The 22,500-nt window shown below is 38.0% G+C and overlaps 1 protein-coding gene across 3 annotated transcripts in view; it reads left to right on the forward strand.

The window, feature by feature from the left end:
- The window catches only part of LOC133643154 (dual specificity calcium/calmodulin-dependent 3',5'-cyclic nucleotide phosphodiesterase 1B-like), a 74,298-nt gene that overhangs the window by 15,061 nt on the left and 36,737 nt on the right, over window positions 1–22,500 (forward strand). For all 3 annotated transcript variants that reach the window (XM_062037567.1, XM_062037565.1, XM_062037566.1), the window contains exon 2: window positions 21,345–21,458. Coding sequence is in view for 2 of the 3 variants with exons in the window: in XM_062037565.1 (XP_061893549.1) it covers window positions 21,345–21,458 (114 nt within the window). In the remaining variant the exon portion in view is untranslated. The remainder of the gene's footprint in view (window positions 1–21,344; window positions 21,459–22,500) is intronic.

Here is a 22,500-nt window from a genome sequence, read left to right on the forward strand (position 1 = left end):
TTACTATACACACTTTATACTTACTGTACACACTTTATACTTCCTATACCCACTTTTTACTTAATGTACACACTTTCTACTTATTGTACACACTTTATACATCCTATACACACTTTTTACTTACTGTATACATTTTCTAATTTCTATACCCACTTTCTAATTACTGTACACACTTTCTACTTACTATACACACTTTATACTTCCTATACACACTTTGTACTTACTGTACACACTTTATACTTCCTATACACACTTTGTACTTACTGTTCACACTTTATACTTACTGTACACGCATTATAGAGTACTTACTATTTACACTTTATATTTCCTATACGCACGTTATACTTACTGTACACACTGTATACTTACTATACACACCTTATACTTCATATGCACACTTTTTACTTACTGTACACACTTTTTATTTACTGCACACACATTATAGAGTACTAGTTGTACACACTTTCTACTTCCTATATGCACTTTTTACTTAATGTACACACTTTCTACTTACTGCACACGCATTATAGAGTACTAACTGTACACACTTTATACTTCTTATACCCACATTTTACTTACTGTACACACTTTATACTTACTATACACACTTTATACTTCATATACTCACTTTTTACTTACTGCACACGCATTATAGAGTACTCACTGTACACACTCTATACTTCTTATACCCACATTTTACTTACTGTACACACTGTATACTTACTATACACACTTTATACTTCATATACACACTTTTTACTTACTGCACACACATTATAGAGTACTAACTGTACACACTTTATACTTTGTATACCCACTTTTACTTACTGTACACACTTTCTACTTACTATATACATTTTATACTTCATATACACACTTTGTACTTACTGCACACACATTAAAGAGTACTTACTGTACACACTTTATACTTCCTATACCCACTTTTTACTTACTGTACACACTTTATACTTCCTATACCCACTTTTTACTTACTGTGCACACTGTAAACTTACTATACACACTTTATACTTCATATACACACTTTTTACTTACTGTACACACTTTTTACTTACTGCACACACATTATAGAGTACTAACTGTACACACTTTATACTTCCTATACGCACTTTTTACTTACTGTACACACTTTCTACTTACTGCACACGCATTATAGAGTACTAACTGTACACACTTTATACTTCTTATACCCACATTTTACTTAATGTACACACTTTCTACTTACTGCACACGCATTAGAGAGTACTAACTGTACACACTTTATACTTCTTATACCCACATTTTACTTACTGTACACACTTTATACTTACTATACACACTTTATACTTCATATACACACTTTTTACTTACTGCACACACATTATAGAGTACTAACTGTACACACTTTATACTTCCTATACCCACTTTTACTTACTGTACACACTTTATACTTACTATATACATTTTATACTTCATATACACACTTTTTACTTACTGCACACACATTATAGAGTACTAACTGTACACACTTTATACTTCCTATAACCACTTTTACTTACTGTACACATTTCTACTTACTATATACATTTTATACTTCATATACACACTTTGTACTTACTGCACACACATTATAGAGTACTAACTGTACACACTTTATACTTCCTATACCCACTTTTTACTTACTGTACACACTTTATACTTCCTATACCCACTTTATACTTACTGTGCACACTGTAAACTTACTATACACACTTTATACTTCATATACACACTTTTTACTTACTGTACACACTTTTTACTTACTGCACACACATTATAGAGTACTAACTGTACACACTTTATACTTCTTATACCCACATTTTACTTACTGTACACACTTTATACTTACTATACACACTTTATACTTCATATACACACTTTTTACTTACTGCACACACATTATAGAGTACTAACTGTACACACTTTATAATTTGTATACCCACTTGTACTTACTGTACACACTTTCTACTTACTATATACATTTTATACTTCATATACACACTTTGTACTTACTGCACACACATTATAGAGTACTAACTGTACACACTTTATACTTCCTATACCCACTTTTACTTACTGTACACACTTTCTACTTACTATATACATTTTATACTTCATATACACACTTTGTACTTACTGCACACACATTATAGAGTACTAACTGTACACACTTTATACTTCCTATACCCACTTTTTACTTACTGTACACACTTTATACTTCCTATACCCACTTTTTACTTACTGTGCACACTGTAAACTTACTATACACACTTTATACTTCCTATACCCACTTTTTACTTACTGTACACACTTTCTACTTACTGTACACACATTATAGAGCATTAACTTTACACAATGTATACTTACTGTACACAGGTTGACCAAACATCATGCAGGACTTGATGGCATGTTGTGCCCTGACTATACTTAGCAGCGACACTTGCCAGTCCAAGCTGTTACAGGAACACTTGACTGAGGGTACTTCTGCTGCTGGGAAGGAAATGCAGTTTGGTTTTGTCGAACACTTCTAGAATTTCACGTTTTTCTGCAGCCCAAAAAATGCCTGAATTTGTCGCATCTTTTTCGGAAAGTTGCTGCAAAAGGTTGCAATGTTTTTTGGCGTACTTTTTTCAATAACATTAAATCCGCTGTTGCTTTTATAAATTGGTTATCACTATTTTAAGTGTTCCTTGCAACCTCAAAAAGCACAGCACATTTAAAAAAGTGGTGTTTTACTCATTTTATTGCACACGGACGTAAAGTAGACACGTGATGGCAGTAAAAGCACATACTTGGAGTACTGTTTTAATTAATTATAACTAATTATAGTAATAACTAGATGAAGCAATGCCTGAAGGAATTGCGTGTGAATGCTCCAATGCTGAAGTTGAACTGAAATGCTGACAGAATGTAGTGTGAATGTAAGAATAGTTTGAATTTCCAGGAAAACCAGAATTTGGTTTGGAACTTGGGAACGTTTTAGTTTCAAAGTCCAGGATGAGTAGAATGTGGTGATGTCGGAATGGTTTGAATAGGTTGAAAAATGTGGGAATTGTTCCCATTTCAATGGAACTTCCTGGAAATTTGGGAATTTGGGGAAAATCAGGATTTTTTAAAAATGATTAGGAGCATGAATGAGCTGAATTGGTTGGTGTTGGAATTGTTTAAATTGGTTAAGAGCTTTGGCGAATGTCCCATTGATTTCAATGGGAATTTCCCCAAAATGTGTGCATTTTTGGGGAAATGCAGGAATTTTTTAGAATATGGTAAAACACTTGACTGTTCTGAATGAGTTGAAATGGTTGGTGTTGGAATTGTTCAAATTGGTCGACAAATGTTGAAGAAGTAACATGTTGAATTGAGAAATGGTATTACGTAATTCCTGGAATTTCAGGAAAACCAGGAATTTTTCCAATTAAAAAAATAACTTTGTTTTTTGTCCTGATTAAGAGGAATGATTTGACGGTGGAACGGTTGAAGTGGGTTGAAAAATGTGGGTGGAGTAGTCGCCAGAAAAAGGGTGGAAATAGGGCTTTGGAAAACCAGGAATTCTGGAAAATCCTGCATTTTTTTTTAACTTGAAAAAAAGGTAGTTTGATATTTCAGGAGGGTGGAATGTATTGAAGGTAGAATGGTTTGAATATGTTGAAAAATGTGGGAATCGTTCCCATTTCAATGGGAACTTCCTGGAAATTTGGCAATTTTGGGAAAAGCGGGATTTTTTTTTTTAAATGATTAGGAGCATGAATGTCCTGAATGAGCTGATTTGGTTGGTGTTGGAATTGTTTAAATCGGTCAAGAGCTTTGAAGAATGTACCATTGATATCAATGGGAATTTCCCCAAAATTTGGGAAAGCTGGAATTTTTTAGAAAATGGTGAACAACTTGAATGTTCTGAATGAGTTGAAATGGTTGGTCGAGAAACGTTGAAGAAGTATCATGTTGAATTGAGAAATGGTATTACGAAATTCCTGGTATTTGTGGAAAACCAGGAATTTTTCCAATTAAAAAAATAACTTTGTTTTTTGTCCTGATTAAAAAGAATGATTTGACGGTAGAACGGTTGAAGTGGGTTGGAAAATGTGGGAGGAGTAGTCGCCAGAATAAAAGGGCGGAAATAGGGCTTTGGAAAACCAGGAATTCTGGAAAATCCTGGAATTTTTTTTTAACTTGAAAAAAAGGTAGTTTGATATTTCAGGAGGGTGGAATGTATTGAAGGTAGAATGGTTTGAATATGTTGAAAAATGTGGGAATTGTTCCCATTTCAATGGGAACTTCCTGGAAATTTGGAAATTTTGGGAAAAGCGGGATTTAAAAAAAAAATGATTAGGAGCATGAATGTCCTGAATGAGCTGATTTGGTTGGTGTTGGAATTGTTTAAATCGGTCAAGAGCTTTGAAGAATGTACCATTGATATCAATGGGAATTTCCCAAAAATTTGGGAAAGCTGAAATTTTTTAGAAAATGGTGAACAACTTGAATGTTCTGAATGAGTTGAAATGGTTGGTCGAGAAATGTTGAAGAAGTATCATGTTGAATTGAGAAATGGTATTACGAAATTCCTGGTATTTCTGGAAAACCAGGAATTTTTCCAATTAAAAAAATAACTTTGTTTTTTGTCCTGATTAAGAAGAATGATTTGACGGTAGAACGGTTGAAGTGGGTTGGAAAATGTGGGAGGAGTAGTCGCCAGAATAAAAGGGCGGAAATAGGGCTTTGGAAAACCAGGAATTCTGGAAAATCCTGGAATTTTTTTTTAACTTGAAAAAAAGGTAGTTTGATATTTCAGGAGGGTGGAATGTATTGAAGGTAGAATGGTTTGAATATGTTGAAAAATGTGGGAATTGTTCCCATTTCAATGGGAACTTCCTGGAAATTTGGCAATTTTGGGAAAAGCGGGATTTTTTAAAAAAATGATTAGGAGCATGAATGTCCTGAATGAGCTGATTTGGTTGGTGTTGGAATTGTTTATATCGGTCAAGAGCTTTGAAGAATGTACCATTGATATCAATGGGAATTTCCCAAAAATTTGGGAAAGCTGGAATTTTTTAGAAAATGGTGAACAACTTGAATGTTCTGAATGAGTTGAAATGGTTGGTCGAGAAATGTTGAAGAAGTATCATGTTGAATTGAGAAATGGTATTACGAAATTCCTGGTATTTGTGGAAAACCAGGAATTTTTCCAATTAAAAAAATAACTTTGTTTTTTGTCCTGATTAAGAAGAATGATTTGACGGTAGAACGGTTGAAGTGGGTTGGGAAATGTGGGAGGAGTAGTCGCCAGAATAAAAGGGCGGAAATAGGGCTTTGGAAAACCAGGAATTCTGGAAAATCCTGGAATTTTTTTTTAACTTGAAAAAAGGGTAGTTTGAATTTCCAGGAGGGTGGAATGTGTGGAAGGTGGGATGGTTTGAATCGGTTGAAAAATGAGGAAATGGTGAATGTTTGAAAAATGGCCAAATCATTTTGAATGGTAAAAATGTCCAGGAAGAGTTGGAATTCTGGGAAATTAGGGAATTTTTGGAATTTGTCAAGGGAAAGCCCGCGATTCCCGAATCGGGCTGAACAGTTCGAAGTTGGAACGGTTTGACTCGGATGAAAAATGTGGAAGGTAGAGCACGCCAAAATCTGGAGAAGAAGAAAAAAACTTGTTAATGCTTTGGAGCATTCACACAATTAATGATAATTACAGAAAGAAACTCCACCAAAGTCTTTCTTACTGTCAGCTGTCTGCTCCATAAGTGGCCGACATTCTTGTGACGATCTGTCACTTCATTTCTGTTTGTGTTTCCTTGTTTGATGTTCATTTCCTGTCAGTGCTGCTATTTTGGTTCCACTTCCTGCATGTCTCCCTGAGCGCTCGTTTTCCTCACCTGTCCCTGATTGGCAGCCGGGCACAACTGGTGGCAGTTGCCAATCAGGCGGCTATTTATGCCTGCCTCGCCTGTTCCTCAGTGCTCGAGGAGTGCCATGTTAAGAACCTCTGTTACCTCAAAGAAAAATAGAGGTGGAACAAAGCGTCTTTTTCGCTAATTCCGGGTCTAAATTGGCTGTCAAAGCTGACCAACTTCAGTTTACAATTTCTGCTCTCGCTGGGATGCCGACTGGTAAGATGTTCTTATATTCATGTTTAGATGAAGAATGAATCGTAATCCTCGCAAAGAAAAATAGAGGTGGAACCGAGCGGCTTTTTCGCTATTTCTGCGTCTAAATTGGCTGTCAAAGCTGACCAACTTCAATTTACAATGTCTGCTCTTGCTGGGGTGGCGACTGATAAGAAGTTCATCTATTCATGTTTAGATGAAGAATTAATCGTAATCCTCGCAAAGAAAAATTAAGGTGGAACAAAGCGTCTTTTTCGCTATTCCCGGGTCTAAATTGGCTGTCAAAGCTGACCAACTTCAGTTTAAAATGTCTTCTCTCGCTGGGATGCCGACTGATAAGAGGTTCATATATTCATGTTCAGATGAAGAATTAATCGTAATCCTCGCAAAGAAAAATTAAGGTGGAACAAAGCGTCTTTTTTGCTATTTCCGGGTCTAAATTGGCTGTCAAAGCTGACCAACTTCAGTTTACAATGTCTGCTCTCGCTGGGATGCCGACTGATAAGATGTTCATATATTCATGTTTAGATGAAGAATTAATCGTAATCCTCGCAAACAAAAATAGAAGTGGAACCAAGTGTATTTTTCGCTATTCCCGGGTCTAAATTGGCTGTCAAAAGTGACCAATTTACAATTTCTGCTCTCACTGGGATGCAGACTGATAAGATGTTCATATATTCATGCTTAGATAAAGAATTAATCGTAATCCTCGCAAATAAAAATTAAGGTGGAACAAAGCGTCTTTTTCGCTATTTCCGGGTCTAAATTGGCTGTCAAAGCTGACCAACTTCAATTTACAATTTCTGCTCTCGCTGGGATGCCGACTGAGAAGATGTTCATATATTCATGTTTAGATTAAGAATTAATCGTAATCCTTGCAAAGAAAAATAGAGGTGCAACCGACTGTCTTTTTCGTTATTCCCGGGTCTAAATTGGCTGTCAAGGCTGACCAACTACAATTTACAATTTCTGCTCTCACTGGGATGCCGACTGATAAGATGTTCATATATTTATGTTTAGATGAAGAATTAATCGTAATCCTTGCAAAGAAAAATTAAGGTGGAACAAAGCGTCTTTTTTGCTATTTCCGGGTCTAAATTGGCTGTCAAAGCTGACCAACTTCTATTTCCAATTTCTGCTCTCGCTGGGATGCCGACTGATAAGATGTTCATATATTCATGTTTAGATGAAGAATTAATCGTAATCCTCGCAAACAAAAATAGAAGTGGAACCAAGTGTATTTTTCGCTATTCCCGGGTCTAAATTGGCTGTCAAAAGTGACCAATTTACAATTTCTGCTCTCACTGGGATGCAGACTGATAAGATGTTCATATATTCATGCTTAGATAAAGAATTAATCGTAATCCTCGCAAATAAAAATTAAGGTGGAACAAAGCGTCTTTTTCGCTATTTCCGGGTCTAAATTGGCTGTCAAAGCTGACCAACTTCAATTTACAATTTCTGCTCTCGCTGGGATGCCGACTGAGAAGATGTTCATATATTCATGTTTAGATTAAGAATTAATCGTAATCCTTGCAAAGAAAAATAGAGGTGCAACCGAGTGTCTTTTTCGTTATTCCCGGGTCTAAATTGGCTGTCAAGGCTGACCAACTACAATTTACAATTTCTGCTCTCACTGGGATGCCGACTGATAAGATGTTCATATATTTATGTTTAGATGAAGAAATAATCGTAATCCTTGCAAAGAAAAATTAAGGTGGAACAAAGCGTCTTTTTTGCTATTTCCGGGTCTAAATTGGCTGTCAAAGCTGACCAACTTCTATTTCCAATTTCTGCTCTCGCTGGGATGCCGACTGATAAGATGTTCATATATTCATGTTTAGATGAAGAATTTATCGTAATCCTCTCAAAGAAAAATAGAGGTGCAACCAAGCGTCTTTTTTGCTATTCCCGGGTCTAAATTGGCTGTCAAAGCGGACCAATTTACAATTTCTGCTCTCACTGTGATGCCAACTAATAAGATAAGAACCAAGCGTATTTTTCGTTATTTCCGGGTCTAAATTGGCTGTCAAAGCTGACCAACTACAATTTACAATTTCTGCTCTCGCTGGGATGCCGACTGATAAGATGTTCATATATTCATGTTTAGATGAAGAATTAATCTTAATCCTCGCAAATAAAAATTAGGTTTCCCTGTTCTTTAGGGAAAAGGAGCAGGGAGACCTGCGAAACAGGCTTGTAGGGATGAAATAGCCTCTGTGTCTTTTTCTGACCCAAGGTATATATATATATATATATATATATATATATATATATATATATATATTGAATTTTTTTTTTTTATATACATACCTGTATTTTTTTTCCTTCATTCTTTTCTTCACCTCACCCCCAAAATAACATATTTACTGATTTGTCAGTAACAGATTGTGTAACATGAACTCATTAAGATTGTTTATATTATCTAAGTGTCACATTTTTATTTATTTATTTTATTTTTTATTTTTTACAGCGATTAAAAAAAAATATTTTTAATCCTTGCAAAATGTGTATTTTGTGTACATTACCTGACAAAATATGCTTATTTTTGCAGCGCTGGCTTGCATGCACGGAGCAAGGCACACATGGCAACGCTCACTGTGTGGTTACCACGGCGTCTCGGCCAAGAGGAAGATTTTTCTTTGACGTCAATAAAAGTCCACAAGTGTTCTTGACGAGTCATTTCCTGCCCAAGTCACTTCTGCCGCCAAAAGAAGAAGTTATCTGCACAGTCGAAGTGAGCGTTGACATTTAGACGCTTGCTATTTTTACGTCTGGGCAGCTTTCTCAAAGGCCGTGGCGGTGGCGATAAACATTGAAAACAAGTTGTCGGCATGTTTCAACACCGGGATCACACGAGCAAGTCATCTGTTTTACGAATGAAACATTGTGTAAACAGAGGATGAGGTTTCTCATGCAGACTCCAACAACCTGCTGAAGCTTGGTGCAGATTTATCCGTGAGACGAATGCTCCCTACATGGCAAGTGCTTGCAATTAGCCTTCATTAATCACGCCCTTATTTGGGCAGCAACATTCATTCTCAGATCAGCAGGAGGTCAACTCTTCAAATTGTCATAGTAAGTAAGCGTGTCTTTAAATGAGAGACAAGTCATGGCAAGTTGTCCTCTCGTGGAAAGATTGGCAGCCATAATGCCCTTTCTGCCACAGGCACCTTTTGAGATAAGTTGGCTTAAAAATGTATTCCGAATAAACCACTTTTAAAATCGTTCACAAATGTTTACAGTTTGCAATATACACTATATTGCCAAAAGTGGCCTCCTGCCTTGACTCACATATGAACTTGAAGTGCCATCCCATTCCTAACCAATAGGGTTCAATATGATGTTGGTCCACTTGTTGCAGCTATTACAGCTTCAACTCTTCTGGGAAGGCTGTCCACAAGGTTGTGGAGTGTGTTTATAGGAAATGTTGACCATTCTTCCAAAAGCGCATTGGTGAGGTCACACACTGATGTTGGTCGAGAAGGCCTGGCTCTCAGTGTCTGTTCTAATTAATCCCAAAGGTGTTCTATCGGTTTCAGGTCAGGACTCTGTGCAGGCCAGTCAAATTCATCCACACCACACTATGTCATCCATGTCTGTACGGACCTTACTTTGTGCACTGGTGCACAGTCATGATGGAAGAGGAAGGGGCCCGCTCCAAACTGTTCCCACAAGGTTGGGAGCATGGAATTGTCCAAAATGTTTTGGTATCCTGGAGCATTCAAAGTTCCTTTCACTGAAACTAAGGGGCCAAGCCCAACTCCTGAAAAACAATCCCACACCATAATTCCTCCTCCATCAAATTTCGCACTCGGCACAATGCAGTTTGAAATGTAGCGTTCTCCTGGCAACCTCCAAACCCAGACTGGTCCTTTAGATTGCCAGATGGAAAAGCGTGATTCATCACTCCAGAGAAGGCGTCTACACTGCTCTAGAGTCCAGTGGTGCATGGTTTACACCAGGGGTCACCAACCTTTTTGAAACCAAGAGCTACTTCTTGGGTACTGATTAATGCGAAGGGCTACCAGTTTGATACACACTTAAATAAATTGCCAGAAATAGCCAATTTGCTCAATTTACCTTTAACTCTATGTTATTATTAATAATGAATGATATTTACACTTAATTGAACGGTTTAAAAGAGGAGAAAACACGAAAAAAATGACAATTAAATTTTGAAACATAGTTTATTTTCAATTTCGACTCTTTAAAATTCAAAATTCAACCGAAAAAAAGAAGAGAAAAACTTAAAAAAAGAATTTATGGAACATCATTAGTAATTTTTCCTGATTAAGATTAATTTTAGAATTTTGATGACATGTTTTAAATAGGTTAAAATCCAATCTACACTTTGTTAGAATATATAACAAATTGGACCAAGCTATATTTCTAACAAAGACAAATCATTATTTCTTCTAGATTTTCCAGAACAAAAATGTTAAAATACATTCAAAAGACTTTGAAATAAGATTTAAATTTGATTCTACAGATTTTCTAGATTTGCCAGAATAATTTTTTTGAATTTTAATCATAATAAGTTTGAAGAAATATTTCACAAATATTCTTCGTCGACAAAACAGAAGCTAAAATGAAGAATTAAATTTAAAAAATGTTTTATTATTCTTTAGAATAAAAATACAAATTTTTACTTGAACATTGATTTAAATTGTCAGGAAAGAAGAGGAAGGAATTTAAAAGGTAAAAAGGTATATGTGTTTAAAAATTCTTAAAATCATTTTTAAGGTTGTATTTTTTCTCTAAAATTGTCTTTCTGAAAGTTATAAGAAGCAAAGTAAAAGAATTAATGAATTTATTTAAACAAGTGAAGATCAAGTCTTTTTTCTTGGATTTTCAAATTCTATTTGAGTTTTGTCTCTCTTAGAATTAAAAATGTCGGGCAAAGCGAGACCAGCTTGCTAGTAAATAAATACAATTTAAAAAATAGAGGCAGCTCACTGGTAAGTGCTGCTATTTGAGCTATTTTTAGAACAGACCGGCGGGCTACTCATCTGGTCCTTACGGGCTACCTGGTGCCCGCGGGCACCGCGTTGGTGACCCCTGGTTTACACCATTGGACTTGGTGATGTATAGCTTAAATGGAGCTGCTCGGCAATGGAAACCCATTCCATGAAGCTCTCTGCGTACTGTACGTGGGCTAATTGGAAGGTCACATGAAGTTTGGAGCTCTGTAGCAACTGACTGTGCAAAGACTTTTTGTACATTGTGCTTCAGCATCCGCTGACCCCTCTCTGTCAGTTTATGTGGCCTACCACTTGGTGGCTGAGTTGCTGTTGTTCCCAAACTCTTCACTTTTCTCATGATAAAGCCGACAGTTGACGTTGGAATATTTCACGACTGGATTTGTTGCACAGGTGGCATCCTATGACAGTTCCACACTGGAAGTCACTGAGCTCCTGAGAGCGGCCCATTCTTTCACAAATGTTTGTAAAAACAGTCTCCAGTGCTTGATTGTATACACCTGTGGCCGGGCCAAGCGATTAGGACACCTGATTCTCATTTGCATGGGTGGCCAAATACTTTTGGCAATATAGTGTATATCTGGTAGGATATCTGCCATTGTGGACTCAAGTTAGACCAGTCCATCTCAAATCGTGGGGCGGGATCCATATATATATATATATATATATATATATATATATATATATATATACAGTCAAGAAAATAAGTATTTGAACACCCTGCTATTTTGCAAGTTCTCCCACTTAGAAATCATGGAGGGGTCTGAAATTTCCATGGTAGGTGCATGTCCACTATATGAGAGATAACCTAAAAAGAAAAATCCAGAAATCACAATCTATGATTTTTTAACAATTTATTTGTGTGATATAGCTGAAAATAAGTATTTGAACACCAACATTAATATTTGGTTGAGTAGCCTTTGTTTGCAATTACAGAGGTCAAACGTTTCCTGTAGTTCTTCACCAGGTTAGCACAGACTGCAGGGGGGATTTTCGCCCACTCCTCCACACAGATCTTCTGTAGATCAGTCAGGTTTCTGGGCTGTCGCTGAGTAACACAGACTTTCAGCTCCCTCCAAAGATTTTCAATTGGATTTAGGTCTGGAGACTGGCTAGGCCACTCCAGAACCTTGATATGGTTCTTACATAGCCACGTCTTGGTTTTCCTGGCTGTGTGCTTTGGGTCATTGTCATGTTGGAAGATCCAGCCACGACTCATCTTCAATGATCTGACTGAGGGAAGGAGGTTTTTGGCCAAAATCTCACAATACATGGCTGCAGTCATCCTCTCCTTAATACAGTACAGTCGTCCTGTCCCATGAGCAGAAAAACACCCCCAAAGCATGATGCTACCACCCCCATGCTTCACAGTAGGGATGGTGTTCTTGGGATGGTAAGCATCATTCTTCTTCCTCCAAACACGCATAGTGGAATTATGACCAAAAAGGTCAATTTTGGTCTCATCTGTCCACAAAACTTTCTCCCGTGACTCTTCTGGATCATCCAAATGGTCATTGGCAAACTTTAGACGGGCCTTAACATGTGCTGGTTTAAGCAGGGGAACCTTCCGTGCCATGCATGATTTCAAACCATGACGTCTTAGTGTATTACCAACAGTGACCATGGAAACAGTGGTCCCAGCTCTTTTCAGGTCATTGACCAAGTCCTGCCGTGTAGTCCTGGGCTGATTCCTCACCTTTCTTAGCATCATTGAGACCCCACGAGGTGATATCTTGCATGGGGCTCCACTCCGATTGAGATTGACCGTCATGTTTAGCTTCTTCCATTTTCTAATGATTGCTCCAACAGTGGACCTTTTTTCACCAAGCTGCTTGGCAATTTCTCCGTAGCCCTTTCCATCCTTGTGGAGTTGTACAATTTTGTCTCTGGTGTCTTTGGACAGCTCTTTGCTCTTAGCCATGCTGAATGTTGGGTCTTACTGATTGTATGGGGTGGACAGGTGTCTTTATGCAGTTAACGACCTCATACAGGTGCATCTGATTCAGGATAATACAGTGGAGTGGAGGAGGACTTTTAAAGGCGGACTAACAGGTCTTTGAGGGTCAGAATTCTATCTGATAGACAGGTGTTCAAATACTTATTTTCAGCTGTATCACACGAATAAATTGTTAAAAAATCATAGATTGTGATTTCTGGATTTTTCTTTTTAGGTTATCTCTCATACACTGGACATGCACCTACCGTGAAAATTTCAGACCCCTCCATGATTTCTAAGTGGGAGAACTTGCAAAATAGCAGGGTGTTCAAATACTTATTTTCTTGACTGTATATATATATATATATATATATATATATATATATATATATATATATATATATATATATATACACTACCGTTCAAAAGTTTGGGGTCACATTGAAATGTCCTTATTTTTGAAGGAAAAGCACTGTACTTTTCAATGAAGATAACTTTAAACTAGTCTTAACTTTAAAGAAATGCACTCCATACATTGCTAATGTGGTAAATAAATAAATAATAAATGATAAATGGGTTATACTTGTATAACCCCCACGGTAGAAGGTGGGAATTGAACCCCAGTAACCAGCAACACTCCGATTGCTGGCACAGCCACTCTACCAACTTCGCCACGCCGTCCCTGACTAAATGACTATTCTAGCTGCAAATGTCTGGTTTTTGGTGCAATATCTACATAGGTGTATAGAGGCCCATTTCCAGCAACTATCACTCCAGTGTTCTAATGGTACAATGTGTTTGCTCATTGGCTCAGAAGGCTAATTGATGATTAGAAAACCCTGTGCAATCATGTTCACACATCAGTTTAGCTCGTACAGAAGCTACAAAACTGACCTTCCTTTGAGCAGATTGAGTTTCTGGAGCATAAGCTGAATACGCGGAAGGCCCCCGGGCCGGATGGTGTCTCCCCCTCCACTCTCAGACACTGTGTGGACCAGCTGGCTCCTGTCTTCACTGACATTTTTAACACCTCTCTGGAGCTATGCCGCGTGCCGTCCTGCTTTAAGACCTCTACCATTGTCCCTGTCCCCAAGAAAGCACGGATCACAGGACTAAATGACTACAGGCCGGTCGCGCTGACGTCTGTGGTCATGAAGTCCTTTGAGCGCTTGGTCCTGCCCCACCTCAAGGACATCACCGCCCCCCTCCTGGACCCACTGCAGTTTGCCTACAGAGCCAACAGGTCTGTGGATGATGCAGTGAACTTTGCCCTCCACTTCATCCTGGAGCATCTGGACTCCCCAGGAACCTACGCTAGGATCCTGTTTGTGGACTTCAGCTCTGCCTTCAACACCATCCTCCCTGGACTGCTACGAGACAAGCTCTACCAGCTCAGCGTGCCTGACTCCCTCTGCAGTTGGATTAATGACTTCCTGACAGACCGAAGACAGCACGTACGGCTGGGGAAGATTGTCTCGGACAGTCAAACCACAAACACTGGTACTCCTCAGGGCTGTGTACTCTCCCCCTGGCTCTTCTCCCTGTATACAAACTGCTGCACCTCCAGTCACCAATCCGTAAAACTGCTCAAATTTGCGGATGACACCACCCTCATCGGGCTCATCTCGAATGGCGATGAGTCCGCCTACAGGAGAGAGGTGGACCGGCTGACGTCCTGGTGCAGCCTCAACAACCTGGAGCTGAACGCCCAGAAAACAGTGGAGATGATCATGGACTTCAGGAATGTCACAGCCCCACCATCCCCCCTCACCCTGATTGACTCTCCCACCCCCGTCCCCATTGTGGACTCCTTCCGTTTCTTGGGCACCACCATCACCCAGGACCTCAAGTGGGAGCCGACCATCAGCTCCCTCATCAAGAAGGCCCAGCAGAGGATGTACTTCCTGCGGCAGCTGAGGAAACTTAAGGTGCCGACCGAGATGCTGGTGCAGTTTTACTCAGCCATCATAGAGTCCATCCTGACCTCCTCCATCACAGTGTGGTTCCCCGGCGCCACAGTCCAGGATAAGCATAGACTGCAGCGCATCGTACGTGCTGCTGAGAAGGTGATTGGCTGCAAGCTCCCATCCCTCCAGGACTTGTTCTCCTCCAGGACCAGGAGGCGTGTGGGTCGGATCACAGCTGACTCTTCTCACCCTGGACACACACTATTCTCCCCTCACCCCTCAGGCAGGAGACTACGCTCCATCCAGACCCACACCTCCCGCCACCTGAACAGTTTTTTCCCCTCGGCCATCAGGCAAATGAACAATAACTCCTAACAGCAGCTCCTTGAATTCCTTGAATTCCTTCTAAGTCTATCTGATAGCTCAGTCACAGCTCTTTTTATTACCAAATATGTGTTATATGTGTTTTATGTCGCACGTTCGCACCAAAAAAATTCCTAGTTTGTGAACCCGTTCTCAAACAATGGCAATAAAACTATTCTGATTCTGATTCTGATTCTGATCGCATTTGTGGGGTCAATTAAACGCTCAAAATGGCCAGAAAAAGAGAACTTTCATCTGAAACTCGACAGTCTATTCTTGTTCTTAGAAATGAAGGCTATTCCACAAAATTGTTTGGGTGACCCCAAACTTTTGAACGGTAGTGTATATATATATATATATATATATATATATATATATGTGTGTGTGCATATATACACACAGCCCGGCCCCCAGCCAAATCGTTTTAACCCAATGCGAACTAAATCAACAATGTTTAAGTTATTTTTAGTTGTAAATTAATCTATATTTCTTTATTTTTTGCTTAATTTTTAATAAGATACAGTGTTATGCAGAGGTGTACTTCTAACAATGAAATGTTTTCTTCGTTCTCAGTGGGGCGTGACAGTAAACAATTGAGATGCGCCGGGTTAGACAAATCAAGTCATACCATAGCGAGCCTGTTGTCAACAGACTTCTGCCCAACAACACAACCGATGCTTTATGTGGCCCTAAACAAGATTTTGTGTGTGGCTCCATTTTAGTTTTTAATATAAATAATAATGTTATTAGTAATAATAAATGCTATTATTATTATTATTATTAGACTCCTGACCTAAACCTAACATCACAGCCCCACATACACACACTCAGTATGTTTACGTGCACAACAAAAACTAATAATTTACTAAATTTGGTTGAAAATATAATATCGGATATTCCGATATTGTCCAACTCTTAATTACCGATACCGATATCAACCGATACCGATATATACAGTCGTGGAATTAACACATTATTATGCCTAATTTGGACAACCAGGTATGGTGAAGATAAGGTCCTTTTTAAAAAAACTAATAAAATAAAATAAGATAAAAAAATTAAAAACATTTTCTTGAATAAAAAAGAAAGTAAAACAATATAAAAACAGTTACATAGAAACTAGTAATTAATGAAAATGAGCAACATTAACTGTTAAAGGTTAGTACTATTAGTGGACCAGCAGCACGCACAATCATGTGTGCTTACGGACTGTATCCCTTGCAGACTGTATTGATATATATTGATATATAATGTAGGAACCAGAATATTAATAACAGAAAGAAACAACCCTTTTGTGTGAATGAGTGTAAATGGGGGAGGGAGGTTTTTTGGGTTGGTGCACTAATTGTAAGTGTATCTTGTGTTTTTTATGTTGATTTAATAAAAAAATAAAACATAAAAAAAATTTAAAAAATGATACCGATAATAAAAAAAACGATACCGATAATTTCCGATAGTACATTTCAAAGCATTTCAAACATCTCTAGTAAAAACATTAATAATGTTTTTGCATGCAGCTTTTAATGTATCCGAGATTATTCATGGAAACAACTTTATTCATGTTTTCGACTTGTTGAAGATGAGATGATCATATTTAGATGATAATATTGTAAAGCATGTAAACGCTCCCATTATCCAACTTTTTATTCCATGTTTCACACACATATCTGCAAACAATCTGCCCAATGTGATAACAAGGAAATACAGTAGATGGTGTGCTCCATGCTCAGAAAGTACACTATATTTACATGTTTTGTTTTTATCAATATCATCATCGGCGGTCACTAGAACGAGTATGACGATCCTCCTGGTAGGGGTGTATCCCTTTATGGAGGATGCCTGTGCGTGACTTTGTTTTACGTGTGGAGACTGGTGCACAGACAGTCACCACATGATCCTTGACAGAATCGAGTCAGGGTCCAGTGGCATGGAGTCCAAAACGACTGGGGACCCTTTTCTGCTGCAGCCTTCTTCCGCCATCGCAGCCGTTGTGGTAGTTCTTAAATCTACCGTCTTCCACCTGCTCCGCCGTTGAGGTCTTCATCGTATCCCTGGCTAGGGGGCAGTCAGCTACTAGGCCTTTGTCAAGGGCCACCTGGGGTAACAGTAGTAAAGGGGTTAACCTCCTAGTGCCCCAAAACCCCATAGAGGAGCCTCCACTGCCGGATGCACTTTAACGTCATGCCCAGGACATTTTATTAATACTGTTTTTCATCAAGGGTTCAAACACGTGGTGTCATTAGACCTTTTTAGGGGGAGGGGGCTAAAGCCTCTCTAAAATGATCTTATACCTTACCCCTTAATAATTTGGTGGTGTTTCAATTATTATTTTTTACAAAATAGTGCAGACAAATTTACAGTAAAATAAAGTAGCCAGAATGTGAGTTTTAATAGCCTGTCATTCGTCATTCATCTAAATATAATAGATATACCATCCATCCATCCATTTTCTACCGCTTGTCCCTTTTGGGGTCGCGGGGGGTCGCTGGAGCCTATCTCAGCTGCAATCGGGCAGAAGGCGGGGTACACCCTGGACATTAAGTTTCCTTTTACTTCATAATGTAATGTAGAGATTATCTGATTCATGTAGGATTATCATTAGTAGATCATCATACTAATACATAATCACTAAGATCATTATTAATATTAGTGCTTCTACTGAGGCAGGCATGTGATTTGAACTTAATGAAAAATACCGAAAAAAAGCCGGAGGTCTGAACATAATAGCACCAGCTATTATTTCGTTCTGCAAACAGTCCACTTATTTTCGACTCCTCCCTCTTTAGTTTAGGTTACGGTACTCAGCTTTGCCAACATATCACTTTCGTCGAGCAAGCCAGCAATCCTCCATCGACAGGGACACGTCCATTCAAGGTTCTGCACAGGCGATGTGGTCCTTAAATCCCATGCCGCCAATTCTGTTGCGTTTCAGCACTTTCACAACGTACACTATATTGCCAAAAGTATTTGGCCATCCAAATGATCAGAATCAGGTGTCCTAATCACTTGGTCCTGCCACAGGTGTATAAAATCAAACACTTAGGCATGGAGACTGTTTCTACAAACATTTGTGAAAGAATTGGCCGCTCTCAGTGATTTCCAGCGTGGAACTGTCATAGGATGCCACCTGTGCAACAAATCCAGTCGTGAAATGTCCTCGCTCCTAAATATTCCAAATGTATTATAAGAAAAGTGAAGAGTTTGGGAACAACAGCAACTCAACCACGCAGTGGTAGGCCACGTAAACTGACAGAGAGGGGTCAGCAGATGTTGAAGCGCATAGTGCAAAGACATTCTGCACAGTCAGTTGCTACAGAGCTCCAAACTTCATGTGACCTTCCAATTAGCCCACGTGCAGTACGCAGAGAGCTTCATGGAATGGGTTTCCATGGCCGAGCAGCTGCATCTAAGCCATACATCACCAAGTCCGATGCAAAGCGTGGGATGCAGTGGTGTAAAGCACATCACCACTGGACTCTAGAGCAGTGGAGACGCCTTCTCTGGAGTGATGAAGCACACTTTTCCATCTGGCAATCTGATGGACGAGTCTGGGTTTGGAGGTTGCCAGGAGAACGCTACATTTCGGACTGCATTGTGCCGAGTGCGAAATTGGGTGGAGGAGGAATTATGGTGTAGGGTTGTTTTTCAGGAGTTGGGATTGGCCCTTTAGTTCCAGTGAAAGGAACTTTGAATGCTCCAGCATACCAAAACATTTTGGACAATTCCATGCTCCCAACCTTGTGGGAACAGTTTGGAGCGGGCCCCTTCCTCTTCCAACATGACTGTGCACCAGCGCACAAAGCAAGGTCCATAAAGACATGGATGACAGAGTCTGGTGTGGATGGTGGGGGATGAATTAGAACGGAGACTGAGAGCCAGGCCTTCTCGACCAACATCAGTGTGTGACCTCACCAATGCGCTTTTGGAAGAATGGTCGAAAATTTCCTATAAACACACTCAGCCTTCCCAGAAGAGTTGAAGCTGTAATAGCTGCAAAATGTGGACAGACATCATATTGAACCCTATGGGTTAGGAATGGGATGCCACTTCAAGTTCACATGTGAGTCAAGGCAGGTGGCCAAAAAATTTTGGCAATACAGTGTACATAAATAAGCACAACTTTTAAAGTTGCTATGTCTTTTACTCGAATGCAAAATTCTGGAGGCATATTACGTGGCAAATTAATCACGTAATCGCACTACTGCTCTAAAGTATCAATGCACTGTTCACTGTATCCATAAAGTAGTCCCTGAGACTTATTCAAATGATGGTAGATCATATTTCCTATAGACACAACATAAGCCAATTCTAAGATGTGGCTTGTGCAGCCCTTTGAGACACTTGTGATTTAGGGATATATAAATACACTTTGATTGATTGATTGATTGAAGATACCACCAATGCAGAAAATAAATTATGCTTTTTCAAAGTATTATCACTGGATGACTAGCGGAAAAGGAATGGTTGAGCATGCCACACACACACATTGAGCAGGGCGACACTACACTGCAAAAACTGAAATCTAAGTAAGATTAAATATCTCAAATAAGGGTGATATTTGCTTATTTTCTGTCTGATAAGATAATTCTTCTCACTAAGCAGATTTTATGTTAGAGTGTTTAACTTGTTTTAAGGGTTTTGGTCCTAAATGATCTCAGTAAGATATTAGAGCTTGTTGCTGAGATTGTATGACCTATATTGAGTAAAACATGCTTGAAACTAGAATATCAACTGTTGCAAAGCTGTGTCATCAACACTCACAAGTTTAAAACTACGTTTTAAAAGTAATAATTACTTATTTCAAGCATGAAAAATGTGTCAATGACTTTGACACAATTGTGTCTCATATTAAAACAGATGACAGCCAAATGGACTTTGTTGTTTTATTTTCAATGAAACAATAGAAAATATGTACTCACATAGTAGTACAGTTGGCACAGTACTGTAAACTGACAGTTAATATTTAAACATTTAACATGTGACATTTCTAACAAATTTGAACAGAAACAGTTCATGCACATTCAGATTAATTCTTCAAAATTACAATTAAAAATGTTTTGGCCGGGGGCCGGGCTGTACATATGCACACTAATTGACTGAAAGAGCACGCACTTGGCGCGATAATGTCATGTTATCGATGGAAAAATGCATTTTTAGACCATATGATTTGCCTGAGCGGCTAGGAGACCCGAGAGTAACAAGCCTTGTTGCCTTTTTGCCTTTCCATTAAGAACAATAAATTAGTTTTTAGTGTAAGTTTGCTGGTTTCAAGAAATGTAATGCCAAGTGCATATCATAATGTCAAGATAATGGCACTAGCATTTACTTCATTTAAGAATATTTTTCAACATATTGAGCAAAAAGGTCTCTTTTTTTTTTCTAACAAGAAAAGTGCACTTGTTATTAGTGAGAATATACTTATTTTAAGGTATTTCTGGGCTCATTGAGGTTAGCTAATTTGACTTGTTTTGGAAAGTCTTGACAAGCCAAATTTGCTTGTTCTGTTGGCAGATAATTTTGCTTAGTTAAAACAAAATACCCCTCATTTTTTTCTTGTTTTTGAACACTGACTTTTTGCAGTGTAGAAGCTACTTGCTAAAGATTCAATGTTAAGTAAGGATGATCGATCCGAATGTCGATGCTAACCATACCTATTATACCTAGTATAGTAGAGTACTTAAATGGTAATAATGATTAGATTGATATGTTGATTTTTGTTAGTATCACAAAATATTTTTGTGTTTTTTTTTTGTTATTGTTTACAAACTCAGGGAATAAGTCTCTTAAATCCTGCTCCTGTAACTCTGTGGTTCTCAATACTAACTTCAGGGCAATTTTTAGCAGGCATATTTCTTGTGGAGTTCGCAGACGTTTGCATGAGCAAGTGATGAGTATTTGGACCTACTGTATTGAATTTTAGTTGAAAACCATTATGCTGTATATGATCTATGCTACATTAAATCCCATTAAATGAAGAAAGGATCACAAATAAATGATTATAAATGTTTTTTTCCAGGCTTAGGAGCATCTTGAAAGAGCTGGAGGAGAAAGACGTCGACTTTGAAGAAATCAAGAAGAACCTGGATGTAACAGCATCACTACTAGAGGCCGTTTATCTTGATGGAACAAGGTAAAAAAAAAAAAAAGATATCAAAACTTTAAAAAGTGTTTGTTTTTTAGATGTTTTATTATCATTTTATCAACTTTTAAAACCAATAATTGTGTTTCATTTGTACTTTTATTTATTTTATTAATATAATTGTAATAGCTGGGTTGCAATCACGTGACCAAGAGGTACATTCAGGCACTTCCGGGTTTCAGGCAATGTTCTAGACCAGGGGTCGGGAACCTTTTTGGCTAAATGAGCCATGAAAGCCGAATATTTGAAAAGGTATTTCCGTGAGAGCCATGTAATATTTTTTAATACGGAATACAACTAAATGCGTGCATTTTTAAGAAAGACCAACATTTTTTGAGTATAATAAGTTTCTTATTCTTTTTAATAACATCGTTATTCTGAAGCTAACCAATAATAAATAAAATACTTCTTACCATTAATGCGACTTCTTGAACAGGTGCGGTAAAAAACGGATGGATGGATTAAAATGCATGAGAATGTTTTATATTTTGAACGTTATTTTTAACACTGTCATTACCAGCTGAATTATTCATTACTTATCGTGTTAAGCAATGTCAGCTAAGATTTATCTGAGAGCCAGATGCAGTCATCAAAAGAGCCACATCTGGGTCTAGAGCCATAGGTTCCCTACCCCTGGTCTAGACTCTAGAGCAGGGGTTCCCAAACTACGGCCCGCCAGTGTCCAAAATCCGGCCCGCGGGAATTTTTTTATTTTTTTTTAATCTGTCCTTTCTAATACATTTTCTACCGCTTGTTACTCTTGGTGTCTCCTAGCCGCTCAGACATATCATATTGTCTAAAAATGCATGTCACGCGCTCGGAATATATATATAAATATAAATATATATATATATATATATATATATATATATATATATATATATATATATATATATATATACTGTATATATATATATATATATATATATATATATATATATATACATATATATATATATATATATATATATATATATATATATATATATATATATATATATATATACATATATATATATATATATATATATAT

The sequence above is a fragment of the Entelurus aequoreus genome, linkage group LG26 (assembly GCF_033978785.1).
Source record: "Entelurus aequoreus isolate RoL-2023_Sb linkage group LG26, RoL_Eaeq_v1.1, whole genome shotgun sequence".
NCBI classification, from domain to species: Eukaryota; Metazoa; Chordata; class Actinopteri; order Syngnathiformes; family Syngnathidae; genus Entelurus; species Entelurus aequoreus.